Source organism: Pseudonaja textilis, chromosome 2 (genome assembly GCF_049901715.1).
Source record: "Pseudonaja textilis isolate UNSWEBS1 chromosome 2, rPseTex1.2, whole genome shotgun sequence".
Taxonomy (NCBI): Eukaryota; Metazoa; Chordata; class Lepidosauria; order Squamata; family Elapidae; genus Pseudonaja; species Pseudonaja textilis.
Genome location: NC_141991.1, coordinates 96,729,748 through 96,746,110, shown reverse-complemented (window position 1 = coordinate 96,746,110; position 16,363 = coordinate 96,729,748). Strand labels below are relative to the sequence as shown.

Genomic DNA, 16,363 nt, shown 5'->3' with positions numbered 1-16,363 from the left:
AAAGTAAAACAAATTGTGTCTCAAAGTAAAATTCATTTATTTAGAAAAATCTTACATTTTTGCATACATTGCTTTCATCTGCCCACTCTTTCCCATTACTTTATCAAATTTACTAAAACTCAGCAGCAGACCCAAAAGGGGTACAGTTGCTCAAATATATTTGGCCATAAAAGCCTAATTCACAGATATATATCATTTTCTTCTGGCTTACATTGTTTCTAAGAAGGTACAAGCTGGATGTTCTGAAAAAAATATTGATTGGGAACAGATGACACAGTAGTATAGTACCCCAACAAGAATATTAGACCTACAGAATCTGATGTTGAATACTTCAGGTCAGGATATTTTTTCTTAACCTGAAAGCGCTTCAGATGTATTGATTTCAACTCTCAATCTTTAACCATAGCTAAGCTAATTGTATAATTCTAGGAATAAAATCCACACCTCCAAAGTGACTTAAAGTAGGAAATACTGGGTTTAGACAGAGCTACTATTGCTCAGAGAACATTTTAAAAATCTATCTTTTCTTCCCATAGGAAAGAGCAGCAAAAAAATCAAAAAGGCAACAAATCTGTCTGGGAACAGCGGACAAGTGAAATGCGGAAACAGAATTTGCTGGCAAGTAGAGAGGCCCTATACAATGAGATGGACCCTGAGGATCATTGGAAGGTTACATATGCCCGGCAAATGCGTCCAGACATGAAAACTCACTTAGACAGACCACTGGTAGTAGATCCTCAAGAAAATCGGAATAACAACACCAACAAGACCCGTCCCAATGAACCACCCTTGAATCCCCACTTTGGACAGGAACGGTCTGTAGAATTCCTACGAAAACCACCTCGTTACCATGCACATTCACGAGAACCCCACCTATATGAGCGTCCCGACTCAGGAAGCTTGGAGCCTCGACACCCAAGGAGTAATAGCAAGGAAATTGACTTTAATCAAGAAAGTAGATGTCATGATATTGATTATCCCATCAAGGAGCATAGTGCCATTCCAGAGCAGGGTTATCATGGTGACTGTGCCTCAGAGCGCATAAAAAAATTAGATCCCCACCGCTGGCGCCAAGGTAGCAAAGAAAGTCAGAGTGGATCACCTCGTACAGTAGATGGTGAACGGGAGCATCGGAGACATAGAATACACCGCCGAATACCAGATGATGGAAGTGGTGAACAGAGTGGCAGAGTTGAGCGTCGCCCTCGGCATCGTGAGGGGAGCGGACCTGTACGAACTGACATGGGTGGGGAGCATCCTGATGGAGAAAGGCGCCGACGGCACCGGCATGCTGGACAGTCCACTTATGAAGTTGATGGCAAGGAACGCCGACACCGACGCAGGAAGTAAGTAAGAACAGGAGTGAGATACTATCATTTGGGGTCTCCTAAAATCATGCCAAATAATTTCCTTACAATTACTTTAGAATACTATCTCACTTAAGTTCTTATAAAAGGTTAAATAATTATTTTGAGATTTAGGGAGACGTTTTTATTTGAATGAAATTAGTTGGTCAAATTTCCTACATGATAACCGATTCGCATCTCAAAGAAATAAAGCTTCTTTGGTGATAGAAGCATTGCTAGTTAAAACAGTGGTCTCCAACCTTTCCAGGTTTGTGGACCAGTAGCGACAGTGACAGGTTGGTAGAGAGGATGGTTTTGCATGCGCACAAGCCACTTGCATGGCCCAGTTCACAAAAGGTCACAGCCTGGTACTGGGCCAGGGTCCTAGGGGTTGGGAACCCCTGTATCAAGCCCGAAATTGTCATAACTGTAGCCATTTTAGTTTATCTTAGTATATATTATTTTTCTTATTTTCCCTGTGGTAGTCATAGGGGGATATGTTGCGGGCTTGACATATTCCTAAGGTGGGAGGAATGGAGATAAAGAGAGTGTTATGTCTAGGGTATCATCTTTCCCATGGAAAATGAGCTGTCTGGGCTTGGGGTCTTGGAGATGGAGATTTATGACATCAAGCAACGTTGTATTACTTCTATTAGAGAATGTGACTTCTGGGGGGTGTTTCTAACTTCTAATATTGTGGGGTAATAGTTGAGGTAATTCCCCGTTAGGAGAATGAGCGCACACAGGGAGAGTAGTGAGAGTAGTAAAGAATAACACACAACTAGCATACAGATACACTGTGTAGTAAAATGTAGGTTTTTACTTCCAGTAAAAATGTTAAGCAAAGTTCAACAAAACAGTCCAAGTCATTCACGGTTAAAGCAGTCAGTTTTAAGTCCAGGGATAATCCAATAACAAAGTCCAGTATCAAAAACAGTTCAGTAACAGACTTACATCAAACCCAATAATAACTATGATCAGTAACAGTCAATAGGGAAATACAGGAACACGCTCTCAGCAATAACAGAACAGGACTAAAACAACCCAGGTTTCTGGCTCCATCTTTTGGCCATTTGAGGAACCATACCCAATTACAATTTTAGCATTCTCTTAAAGAGACAGTATTAAAATGTCTATCCTGGTTTATATATTTTCCAACCCAGCTGTTAGGTGACTTACATTCCTAACAGTAATTCTGGGTTGGGTCAGATCTGGAATTACCATGGACTTTGCCAATTTGATGTTTTCCTAAATAAAAGAAATCTTTTTGAAGATGGACTTTGTTATTTTTCTTTTAACATGGATTTCATTACTTGGAAACCTGTCATTATTCCAGATTAGAATATCTAATTTTGTAATAGAGAAAGTATAATTTACACACAAATGCATGCATAATACTATTTCATCAATTGCCCCTTAGTTTATATACAGTTAGATTATTGTACAGCCAATATTTCCATATGCATGCAGTATTCCCATGAAACTATAAAGGGGAGAGACACCTTTTGCTAATATGAGTTCATTTTATGGACATCGAGATAATAGTTATTCAAAATGTTTAGGAGGGACTGGGAAATGGACTATGGATGAAGAAAATAGCAATAACATTTAGACTTATTACCACCCCATAATGCTTTACACCATTCTCTGAGCAGTTTACAATGTAGAAGCATTATTTACATATTTTCTCCAACAATCTGGGTCCTAAAATGTAGGTTTAGCAATAGAAAGTGTTTGTGTAATGCTTCTTCCAGGTATTGGTTTGGAGTGTGGTAAGAATAACAGCAACCTAATGGTTCTAAATATTCCACACTGCCATATTAGTTGTATTTCTATGATGTTTAAGAAATAATATGTTGCTAACTTTTCATATTTTTTAATATGCTACAGAGAAAACCAAGGATCTGGTCATCCACCAGGACCAAACCTATCTACCACAAGGCCAATTCAGCAAGATATGGGACATTTAGAACCTCCAGTATCTGAGGATATTGACAACATGAAGAATAATAAATTGGCAACCAATGAAACCTCAAACCCACCTCTCATCAGTCATTCTCAGAATGATCCTATCAAAGGAGGAAACCATTCAAATTCCACACCACACTGCACATCCCAAAATCAGCCTATTCCTGTGGACCAACCATTTCTCAACTCTCAGAATTCTACCAGTCGCCAAACCCCCAGTAACCCAGCCAATCCTGGAGCTCCTAAAAATCCAGAGAACAGCCTTATTGTCACTAATCCCACAACCCAAAACAATCCATCCAAAACTGCCAAGAAATCAGAATACACAGCAGTGGAGATTCCACCTGCCTTCCCACCTCCAATCAATAATGCTATAATGCAAGGTGAGTACTATGTGTACTTGATTAATAGACTCAAACCAGGTGACATGGACATCAGGCAGAACAGTTAGAATCATATGCATTTGATCCTGTGACTTAAGAGAGCATATGGGAACAATTCAGTGTGGGTGTAAGAGAGGAAGTGTATTAAAAGCACAGTGAATATCTACTAATAATACTATAATTTCAGGAACCAGTGTCTTTGTATAATTGATTGAGTGATATGAGGCACTACCCCTTTATGCTTCTCAATAACATGTTTGAATGGACATTTGAGTATATAAGTTGATCTCAAATTATTTTTTATTTGCACATCCACAACTCTGTGTTACACTTGTTGGTTTTGCTTTTGTTACCAGTCAATAAGAATGCCAATCCAGAGCCTCTGCCAAAGAAAGAGGAAGAGAAAAAAAAGGAAGATGATGATGAAGGAGGTGAAGATGGGCCCAAGCCTATGCCACCATACAGTTCTATGTTCATCCTCTCAACCACTAATCCGTAAGTTACTATACTGAATTGACAGCAAATGGATTTTGTAAATCAGAAACAGATACCTAGAAAATTGATAGCATTGTTGCAGTTCTGAGCAGCTGGTCCTTTAAATCACAAACCAGCCTTATGCCCAGAGAGTGCTTAGAGGTAGTCGCCTGACAATGAAAGTAAAGAAAGGGGTTCTGTCAAGATTCCAGATGAAGAGTTTGGGGTTCTTTTGTGTAAGAGTGTTGACAGAGGTCTTGGATGAGGGAGTCATCCCAGAAAAGGTTTTGAAAGATATTTTGTTATAGTTAGAATTGTATTAGGGATTTTTACATTTAAACTGTATGTATATAAACTTATTTTCTTTGGGTTAATCACATTCATTTTTTGTTTCAATCCTGAAATTAACTGGTTGCCTTCTATCCAGTAGTGGGATTCAAAAAATTTTACTATCAGTTCTGTCAGAGTTGGTATTTACCAGTTTGTCAGACTACTCAAAATTTCTGCTACCAGTTCTCCAGAACTGGTCAGAACCTGCTGAATACCACCTCTGCTTCTATCACCTGTCTTAGCATCACTGAGTTACTGACTCCCAAAATTTATGTTTTGGTTTTATTTAACTAGATCCAGGGTGGGATGCGGATTTCCCCTTCAATACCACCACCAGCCAGATCCCCAGAAGGCTAGTGGAAGAAGGGAAAACTGGTTTATTGTGACTTAATGTTGGTTAGGGTTGTGTTTTCTTGGAAAAAATAAAAGACAGATCTGAAAAGGGGACAAATCTGAAAGAGGTTCTTAAGGATTAAAAATAAATAAATACCGGTAATTCAAATTTATATTTAAAACTTTGCTTTACAAAAGAAAAGTCAAGAGCAAAAGCAAGGAAATGAAAAAATGAAATAAATCCGAAAGACAAGTTTCTGAAATAAAGTATTGTCTTTTATAATAAGTAATGTATTGTCACTGTCATTATGGTCCACCAACAGGCAAGTTACTTCAGAACTGAAGAATCTCAGAGAAGAGGGTAGTTTAACCCTGACGCCATTTGATTAAAATTGTCTATGTGAAATACTTGATTCAATAGGCTATCTGTGTGATTTAATTTTTTAAAAATAATTCTGATATAGATTAGATTGTCAAAATGTGAGTTGGGTTCAGGCTAGTTAGCTTGGATTGAGAATGAGACTCAATTTATGTGAGTAATCTAAAATCGGTTTCAAAAACATCCAGTGCTTTAGTTTATGAGATAGTAACTAACACACGTCTATATACTACCCTGATTGCTTTCCAAATTTAATGTGTGATGTTGACGGCCCCAGTCTTTTTATCAGTGAGAGAAAGCTACATGTCTGCTTCACACATGATGCTCCCTAATGCATCTTTGCCTATTTGTGCTAGTTTTCGGCGCCTCTGTCATTACATTGTCAATCTGCGCTACTTTGAGATCTGCATTCTGATGGTGATTGCCATGAGCAGCATTGCATTGGCTGCTGAAGATCCCGTACAGCCGAGTGCTCCTCGTAACAATGTAAGTCCTCCTTTGTCTCTGTTGGTGCAGCATACATAAATTGCAGTTCCCGTTCTCCTATTTCCGAGCCATGAAAATGAATCATGGTATACTAAAATTAATACAATATTAGTAATCCTAAAATGTGCAGGAAATGAGACGGGGCAAAGTATATTGTGAAATATTTTCAGCAAGGTTCAGTCTCCACCCAAACTAAATCTACATAAACAATTAAAGATATTTGTTTAGACTTTCCTCAATACTGATGGACCATCAGCAGTTTATTTCAAATTTGTGTTTGCTGATACTGACCCAAAGTGAAATTGGACAGTATCCCAGTAAGACACTTCCCATAGGAGTTTTACCAAAGAAGCAAACAAGATGTTGTGGTGAGATAAAGATGACTTTTAATTTTTTAGTTTCTTTATTCCTTTGGGGAGTGGGGAATCAACTTCATTTCGGCATAACATAGCAATACTTCATATGTGAAGTCAAGTTTATCACATAATTTGCAACCAAGCAATTGCTCCTTGTAGATAAGAATCATGATCACGTAGGAGCTTATTAAGCTCAAATGCCTTTGACCAATTGACTTGGATTCGGATATCTTCTACATAGATCACGGATCCAAGATTATTATTTTCATTTTGTAATAACTTCATTGTACAAGGTAATTCTTGATCACTCAGAGGTTGGGTTGAAATGAGTTAATTACAGCTACAAATGAAAATCATATCACATATTCTTTTCTATCTATATCTTTGCAGATTTCTAGTAAAATAAAATTGATAGAGTAACTTGCCAGTGTAGTTTATATCAGTATTAAAATACAATTTTCTCAAGTCCTTTTGAATTAAACGATGTTTCATTTTTACAGTGGGTCCTTTTGATTTTTTCTCATATATTTATTAAGACTTTCTTCATACAGGAATATATTTAAATGCCCAATGTATATCCTAGATTCTTGAGAATATTCCTTGAATACAAATTAGGCTGAAATTGCTTAATTCTATATTTGTTAGAATGTATTCTGTAAAAGCTTGAATTCTTTTCTTATTTCTCTTACTCAAAAGTCATGCTTCTATTTAAATAGACTAAAGAGGAGGCAATGGATGGAAAGGGAGAGAAAGCAATAAATCAGAGGCTGGCTTCTGAGCGTCTTACACTGCACTTTCTTTTTCAAGAACTTCTGAACAGGTCTTGTGAGATATCCCTAAGGAAACAGTAATGAAATAATTAGCACATCTCAGTAGAGGGATGGGCAGGAAGCAGATTTTCTGCATTAGGCAGCAATAAGAAATCTTTATGTTGGCATGTGGAAAAAGCAAGTCAAACATCCACCAACTGAAAAAAAAGGAACCAGATGGAGTCTAAGCAGCAGTGACATTATTACACATTGGAGATTATTCATCTCTCAGGAAAGTGAAGCTCTCTCTAGATTAGAAAGTTCTGGGTGACAGAAAAGGGCAATGGTATAGTGTAATTGCACATCCAAAGCAGAAAAGTGGCTGCGATTTGGACAGAGAGGACAAGTAAACAAAGCAACTAACCTAGCCCTTTTTGCCACTGCTACCAAATGGATAACTGTATGCCCAAACTTTCTTGCTTAATAGTCCTTAAACTTGGAATTAAATAATAGTCTAGCATATTTTCTATGTACTCAGTATAATATGGCACTTAGTCATTGGTTAAACAAATTTGTATTGTTGATATTTTAATAACATAAAAGAATTTAATTTTAAAAGAATGTTTTTAAAAATATTGGAGAATAAGGATTATAATCTTACATTCAGTGCCAATTTTGGATGTTTGTATTTTGATTGGCTGAGCTGTTTGCTTATCTGTAGCTCAGCCTGATGCATCTCCTTTGGAACTGGTTCCAGTGAGATTTTTAAACCCTTGCAGATCTTTTCCTACCTATGTGATTCAATGTCTATTTGCTGCTGATACTTCCTTCCATTCCCCTTCCATAGGGGTAAAGAAATATTCCTGCCTCTCTAGTTGTCTCTCTTTTTCAAGTCTCTCCTTTCACTCTTTGTAGATGTGTGGGTATGTAATAAATTATCAGTGTTGCATAAACATTCTTGTAATCTTAAGAAATAGTATCAGGGCTCAGTTCAAGACTCAGAGTGAATTTAAAAATGACTGCAAGAGATTTTAGTTACACTAAACAGCAGATTCAGTTTTGCAAAAGTACAGGTGCTGTTTGTTGTGGGAGCAGCCTGTTTGTGTTTGTTTTAACCTCAGCCTAAAGATTACCATGCCCTTATTTTATTTGATATGCTTTATGCTGTTGTTTTGCAGACCTTCTCAATAAATGTTGATGATAAATAAATCAGTTTCATATGTACAGATCATCTTGCTGTTTCCCCCTCAGATTTAACTTTTCCCTAGGAACTTCAAAGATCAAGGGATAGCAATAGATATAGTGTCCTATTTAGAAATGATAATTCTCTGCTATAATTGAAGAGATAGCTACAGCAATAGCACTTAGATTTATATATCGCTTTATAGTACTTTACAGCACTCTCTGAGCAGTTTACAATGTCAGCATATTGCCCACCAACAGTCTGGGTCCTCATTTCATCGATCTCGAAAGGATGGAAGGCTTAGTCAGCCTTGAACCAGTCAGTGTGGATGTCTTGCCTGTGGGAAGAGTTAGTCTGCAATACTGCATTCTAACTACAGTGCCACCATGGCTCCAGAAATATTAAATCAACATACAGTGTAAAATTTAGCACTAATGTAAGGAAAAACAGCTGTTGAATCAAAGTATAGTATAAAATGTAATACTTTCATAAGGAAAAGCGCAGGCTTTGAAGATGTACATCAATAATGTGCCGCTTATCCTTTTTTAGTATGTATGATAGGATTAGCAAGAAAGCCCCCAACAACTCACAACACCTGAAACAATTAGTATACATTTCCAACAGAGAACTCACCAAAACAAAAACAGATGTCCTAACCAAAGGATTCAATTATGCTATAGCACGCAAAAACATCCCCACAGAATCCATCATATGTAGAGTGGAATCCAGCCTAACTAAATTAAATACAGATGAAGCTGATAGAATAAGACACCAAGTCACTAACATCCTATGCACAAGCAAACCACCCAAAAGCAACTTGCACAAAGAGGAACTAAAAGCCCTGCAAGCCCTAAGGAATGACAGCAGCATAATCATACTTCCAGCAGATAAAGGTAATGCCAGAGTAGTAATGGATAGAAAAGACTACGAAACAAAATTGACAGACCTACTCCAAGACTCCACATACAAACCCGTAAACACGGACCCAACCACATATCTGGAAAAAATAACCAAGAAGAAAATTATAACCAGCCACATGAGCAAAGAGATCCAACATCTTCCAGATGCCCCAAACTATATGGCCTCCCCAAAATATACAAAGAAGGCATACCTCTCAGACCCATAGTCAGCTCCAGAGGAGCACTACTACAAAACCTAGCCAAATACCAAGCAAAGCAGCTACAGCCCCATGCTGAAGCAGCAGCTTCACATGTACAAAAGTCATATCACCACTTGGAAATGATCAAAGATCTATACGTGGAACAAGAAGATCTGCTTGTAAGTTTCGATGTGGTTTCACTATTCACTCAAGTCCCGATAAAAGAAACCCTACAAATCATCAAAAATAAATACCAATCACCCAAACACCTCATGGAACTAGCAGAACACTGCTTAACCAACACATATTTCATATACAAAGGACAAAGATACAAGCAAATTGAAGGAGCCCCTATGGGATCACCACTGTCACCCGTCATTGGAAACCTGTTCATGGAAGAATTGGAATCCAGAGCCCTAGCCAATGCCACCCACAAACCCAAACTATGGTTAAGATATATTGATGACAGATTTGTTATTTGGCCCCATGGAAAAGAAAACCTAAACAATTTCCTAATACACCTAAACAGCACACACCCCAAAATCAAATTCACCATGGAAACGGAAACAAACAAACAACTACCATTCCTAGATGTACTAATCTACAACAAAACAGATGGCACACTAGGACACACCATATACCAGAAGAAAACACACACCAACCGCTACCTCAACGCCCAAACCCACCACCACCCAGCACAGATAAACTCCATGGCCAAAACACTAATTGCCAGAACCAAACGCCTGACAGACAAGACACACATAAAGACTGAACTATGCATCCTGACTAAAGTACTGACAGCCAACAGCTTCCACAAAAGCAAAATCACTGGCCAGATCCACAAAAACACAGAGAGACATAATGGAGACCTAGAAGATGAACAGACCTGTGGAACAGCTGTCCTGCCTGTAGTACCTACTTAAGAGGTACTACAGACAAAATCAGTAAGATACTACACAGGCATCACATCAAGACTGCTTTCAAAACAGACAGAAAAATAGCAGCCATCCTAAGAAACCCCAAAGTTAAAATTGACCTGGAAAACCAAGGCATATATGAAGTCCCCTGTGTACCATGCTCTGCCACATACATTGGACAGACCAATAGAAGAATAAGTACCTGCCTGGATGAACACAAAAATGCAGTACACACACTTCCTCACTAGTCCAACACGTGAAAGCCACAGGTCATAGCATTGACTTCAATGGCACCAAAACCCTAGCCACTATAGAAAACCTCAGCTACAGAATTATCAGAGAAGCCATAGAGAATGAAAAAAGACCTGAAAGCATGAATAGAAGAGATGACTCCACCAGACTGTCAATTATCTGGAAGCCTTCACTCACAAACAAAAAAATCTCCACAACAGAAGCCAGGCAAACACCTGGGCACAAACAGACCCCCCGATACCTCCAGCTAAAACACACATCAACCTGGCACCCAGATGAAACCTAGCTTCCTAATAAATGATAGCCTCCGTTTATTCGGAGCCAAGCTTCACTAAAAGCCTCCAATACAGGAAACACAATGTTGCCAGCCAATCAAGACAAAAAAAAGCTACAAAACAGACAGAAGATATTAGAAACACCAATCAAGCAGAACACAACAAACTCCAAGACCAATAAACACAGACCAAGACTCCCAACCAATCAGGATGAAGCAAAAACTATTCTGGCACAGCAGTAGGCTAGCCCCAAATTTAAAACAGAAATGGCTGTGAAAGTCTGACTCACAGATGAACACTATACAGAAGCCTGATGATGGCAGATGAGATTCTGCTGAAACGTTGCTACAACTTTAAAAGTTCAACTATAATGACATGGGAAAATACCTGAACAAAGCTGAATACCGTGTGTGTGTGTGTGTGTGTGTGTGTGTGTGTGTGTGTGTACGTACATACATACATACATATACATATACATATAAACATACATATACATATACATACATACATTTATATATATATATATATATATGTTCATATATATGTTTTGTCTCGCCTTTCCTCTTTCCCAAAATATGAAAGTGTATAAACTCACACCAACACAGGCAGGCAAGCTGGCTCGGAGTTCACAGAATTAATTCTTTGAACTGATAATATTCTTGGCATTCCCACATGTCCTGCCTGCCAATTCCGAACTGATAAAGTTTTACTCACAGAAAATCACAAGGCAGTCCACAAAAATAGTCATTCACAAAGAAAATCTGAAGTAAGGTTAAACTTTGTCCCGTAAAGTTTCAGGAGAAAACACACCAACTTTTATCCCCTGTGGGTGTGGCTCAATGACTCAGGTCACTCTCTGACCCTCCCATGCCTCCTATGTTGCTGCTCAAGTTTCTCCCTACGACACTGCTTAGGATCAAGCCAACACTCTTCCTCTTTACTCCCTGTCAGGGCTGCTCCGATATGCCTTCCTCCTGATTAATCTCAGGCAGTTCCTCTGAGTTGTCTGATGGAACGTGAGGCATTATCAGGGGGAAGGTCCTGGGGAGGAAGGCATTCCCAGTTCCTCCTCCTCATCTTCCAGGTCCTCTTCCTCTGACAGCATAGGCTCAGGAATCGGGGCCACAACATATACATATACATATACATATACATATACATATACATATACATATAAACATACATATACATACATACATTTATATATATATATATATATATATATATATATATATGCATATGTGCGCGTGCAGGCGCATCCACACGCATATATACACGCATACATACATGCTGCTCTTTAGTGACACAAGGGACATTTATTTTATTTTTTTGCAATATTTTTATTGAACATTTTCCAACAGTTTATAACACATAAACACTTTTTACAACATTGTAGCATCATCAAAATTCATATTCACATATTCAGTTCATTTGTCTGGTTTCTTTCAGGAAAAACAATGTTGTTTCTTACAACGTGGGTATCACATATTTATAAGGAAAGGTTCTTTTCTTAGTTTTTATTATTATTTACTGGTTTGTTTCTTTATTTTAATCAATAGAGAATTATCTTTTTTTTTCTTTATAGATGATCCCTTTCAACATTCTCAATCCATTTTCATTCTTCTTTTTAAATGATACCCAGATGCCACACTGTTCATGTATTGATGTTGATATATTAAAAAAAAACAATTAAAAAAAAACGGGGAAACATTCTCAATCCAGACTCTGATTAAACCTAAGAACTTTTCCACATGTGGAAATGGCAGTTATCTCACTCCTTCTCCCTATGTCTCCATAATATTGTAAGTTCACATGAGACTAACAGCTATCAGCTTGACTCCTACTCCTAGGAGAATGCAGTGAAAAACAATTTGCAGGGTCCTCTGGAGCTGTGAGAGAAGACTAGTTTTCACCCCATGCAGTTTCTCCCCTTCTGCCAGATAGTCTGGCACTGTTACCCTTTGCCACACTCACACCTAATTCCTCTGCACTGATACTGAGGAGAGGCTTTGCTGCTCTTCAAATACAATCATCTTTTTAAACAAAATAAGTATTCCCTCCAGCTGGAGGATACACTAACAAACTCAAGAAGGGAAAGCTGAGGATAGCTGCTAAGTGCCCCTCCTCAATGGTGTGAATGTGCTGTTTACCTGTATTTGGAGCTAGAAGCCATGTTGGGAAGTTCTTATTTTAAAACCATTTTCCCCCATTCACCATCCTCATATTTTCCACCATGACTGCAGAGATTAGTTCATGTTGTACAAGGGAACGAATTCTTCCTGACCAAAGTACAGCTAAACTGATTTTGTTGTTTCAGAGGTTCTGATTATGTGTGTCTTTCCTTTACTGCCTGAAACTTTTGAATGCCTTCTCACTGGATTTTGCTCACTTCTCACTGGATTGATTTTAAGATCAGTTAGGCTCATTTATTTCAAAGGAGTTAGCAAGTCTTGAACTGTATATTTTTATTATTTTATCTCCTTCCTATAGGTTCTTCGTTACTTTGATTATGTCTTCACAGGTGTCTTCACCTTTGAAATGGTTGTTAAGGTTAGTAAAGTTAAAATATGTTAGTGTTGGGTGCTAGTAACATTTTTACTTCACTGTTTGCTTTGTGGATTGTAGGTTTCACTTTCTTGATTTTTTTTCAAGTGCATGCTAAATTATTATCATGTGACAGAACATTTCCAGCATAATAAGAAGGGGAGAGTCAATATATCATGAAATACTGTACCAGTATTTTTTTACAACAGTCTTTGAAATAGCTCTGAATTTAAAGGCTATTTTCCAGATGATTATAGTGGTACATTTAGCAGCACAGAAATGAGCACAGTTCTTGAAAAATATTTTCATAGCATGATATTGATTCTGATTGTAATGTGGGATAGCTCCTATGTGACAGAGTTTAAGAAAAGTAATCATAAATCTTAGACAGATTCATTTCTCTTCCAATGCCATTTTGAAGCACCAACATCATAAAATACATGGGAGAGAATATTATGACTGTGAACATTAAGTATCCAGGAAAACAACAATAGTAATTAAACTCTTCTATTCTAGCATACCAATTCTCAAGTATATCAATTCATGTATTCCAAAATCCTTTAAGTCAAACTTGATCTCTGAACTAGATGTTGCTATTATTTTCCTTATTTATCTTTAGTATTTTTATTTTCTTGCAAGAAAGTTCATTTTTAGGCCCTTCACCTCTTCTTTTGCAAATAGATTAATGTTCAGAGTGAAAATTTCAGGGCAGAAGTTAACCAAACTCATATGTACTGATTTGGAAACCTGCATTTCTTTATTTTGTCTGGCTTTTGCAGATGATTGACTTAGGACTGATCCTTCATCGGGGCTCTTATTTTCGGGATTTGTGGAATATCTTGGATTTCATTGTGGTCAGTGGAGCATTGGTGGCATTTGCCTTCACGTAAGTTTCTTAGGTTAGCTCTCTAGGGTTATAGTGCTTGCTTCTGATTTTTTTTAACAAGCATAGCTGCTTCTCCTTCAACTGGAAGAGTTTCTTGTTGAAGCTTGATGCATGATGGATTGTTTATAATTTTCAACATTTATATGACTTGTTTTTCCTCATCACGTTCCTTCTTCCAATGCCAGCTTAAGTCATCTTAGAGCATGAATACTCGGCTATGCGTCTCCCTCCCATTTGGCTTGGGATGTCCCTTGCATGTGGAACTTTTTCCTGATAGACTGTTAGCAGAACAGTCGGCTCTGCAAATGTTTGAAGCAACCTAGCTGTCACAATAAGTTCCTATATTCTGTTCGGTAAATATGTTGTGATACTGCTCTGTGATTACAGTGCCAAAAATTCACGAGATAGATACCCAGATTGAAAACTAAGAGTCAATCTATTTATAGAGAGAGTTCTGCTACTTTCTTTTCAGATTTGTGGAAATAGTTTATCAAATATAGAACAATTTGTATTTATGAATGTTATATTTAGGGTTTTTTTTCTCACGAATTCTTACAATCTATCATCAAACTAATAACAGCAATGTAATTGTCTTCGTTGTAATAATCATCAAAAAAAATTGTGTGAGAAATCAATGTATTCTGCTCTTGGTATATCAGTGAATATGAAAAAGAAAAAATCCAGTCAGCACAATCAACCTCATTGACCTTAACTACTAGCTAGTAAACACAATAAAGGTAAAGGTTTCCCTGTCTAGTCATGTCCAACTCAAGGCAGTGATGCTTATCTCTGTTTCTTGACCGAGGGAGGCAGTGTTGTCCAAGGACATTTTTTGTGGTGATGTGGTCCAGCATAACTATATGCCAAAGGCACCCAAAACACTTACCTTCCCATGAAGTGGTACCTATTTGTCTACTCACATTTGCATGCTTTCGAAGAGCTAGGTGGGCAGGAGCTGGGGCAGGAATGGGAGCTCACCCTATTGTGCAGTAGTCACAGGCTGAGTGTTCTGAGCCATCGCCTTGTGCCATTGTGCCCTTTCAGTAAATGTAATAGTTAATGTTTATTACAAAATTCAGGTAATTCTAGGCCACACTAAATTAGCTAGGAACTTTTCATTTGATATTTAACTTTTTAATTAGATCACAGGGTGTCTTAAAGCAGGGCATTATACTTTAGATATTGAAGATTTAGTCTAAGGTTTTCCAATAAATAGAGGTATCATCGATTATAACCAAAAATCTTCTAGTTATAAGAAAATATAGTATACAGAATACCATGACAGAAATTTAAAAATGAAATAGTTTCAGCAAGCCTATTATTTTCTCTGTATTACCACGAATTCATTAGAAGCTATATAACCAGGCTATAGTTCCTTATTTATTTTGCCAAGCGATGAAAGCCAAAGGGAAAAATATGCAAGGGCAATATGGTGAATATGAATACTAGAAATGAAAATGCTCTGTATAAATTATACACTGCTGATTCTGAAGGTATACTATAGTTTTGACATTAACTGAATCTTTAATTGCTCCCTTAGTGACTAATTCTAGAGGACAAATTAGCACCATTTTCTTTTCTCTATAGAAATAACTTTGAGAAGCTTGGACCAATTTAGAATAGAAATGGAAAGCATTATCTTACAAAATTGTCCCCAGTCTCATGCCCTGAACATCTGTTGCCCAGGAAGGTCTACAAACTGTGCTGACTTTTAAAATACCAAGTTGGGGAAGACTGGTCTTTTTATTCATAATTATCAAAGTATATGGCATTCTTTTAGAAAAAATAATATTGCTTTAGTATTAAAAAAAAGTTCCAATACATTTTTTAAAGATACTAAGAAAAATTAAACATATTCTATTTTAATTTTTAAATACAATATTACATGACCATGTGAAAATTTATTGATCAGTCTTTCTATTGCATCATTAAAGAACCAATTCATAAGCAGACTGAGAATACATGTCATCAATATAAGACTGTAAATCCAGAATAGATTTTTCCATTGTAAGAGTAATTTTTGCTATGCTCCATGTCCAATGAATTCATTGTTCTTTATATACCGTATTGATCAATTCCAAAATGTTGGTGTATGATTTAGAATAAGATATATTTAAATTATAATCCTTTAACCAGCATTATAAAAAAATCTTAAAGTAGATGGTAAATTAAAACAGAACAATGGTGGAAAATATACATCATATGCTTTACTGTCTCCTCAATCTCATTATCCTTCCAGCATAGAATATAAAATTATTTGAAGGAACTATCATGAATCTTAATATTATTCAATAAAATACTGTGGATCTACAATAATAAAAACATTTCATTGTTGATGGTAATTCAGGACTTTTAGGTGTTAATGCATCTGAACCAAATTGTAAAATCAGAAAGTAGATCTTT

General features: G+C 37.1%; 1 protein-coding gene across 1 annotated transcript in view; it reads left to right on the top strand.

Moving 5' to 3' along the window:
* CACNA1A (calcium voltage-gated channel subunit alpha1 A) overlaps positions 1–16,363 on the top strand; it is a 345,788-nt gene that overhangs the window by 230,615 nt on the left and 98,810 nt on the right. Inside the window, exons 21-26 of the mRNA XM_087924614.1 lie at positions 537–1,346; positions 3,237–3,697; positions 4,054–4,192; positions 5,570–5,699; positions 13,021–13,080; positions 13,854–13,960. Of these exons, the coding sequence (XP_087780740.1) occupies positions 537–1,346; positions 3,237–3,697; positions 4,054–4,192; positions 5,570–5,699; positions 13,021–13,080; positions 13,854–13,960 (1,707 nt within the window). The remainder of the gene's footprint in view (positions 1–536; positions 1,347–3,236; positions 3,698–4,053; positions 4,193–5,569; positions 5,700–13,020; positions 13,081–13,853; positions 13,961–16,363) is intronic.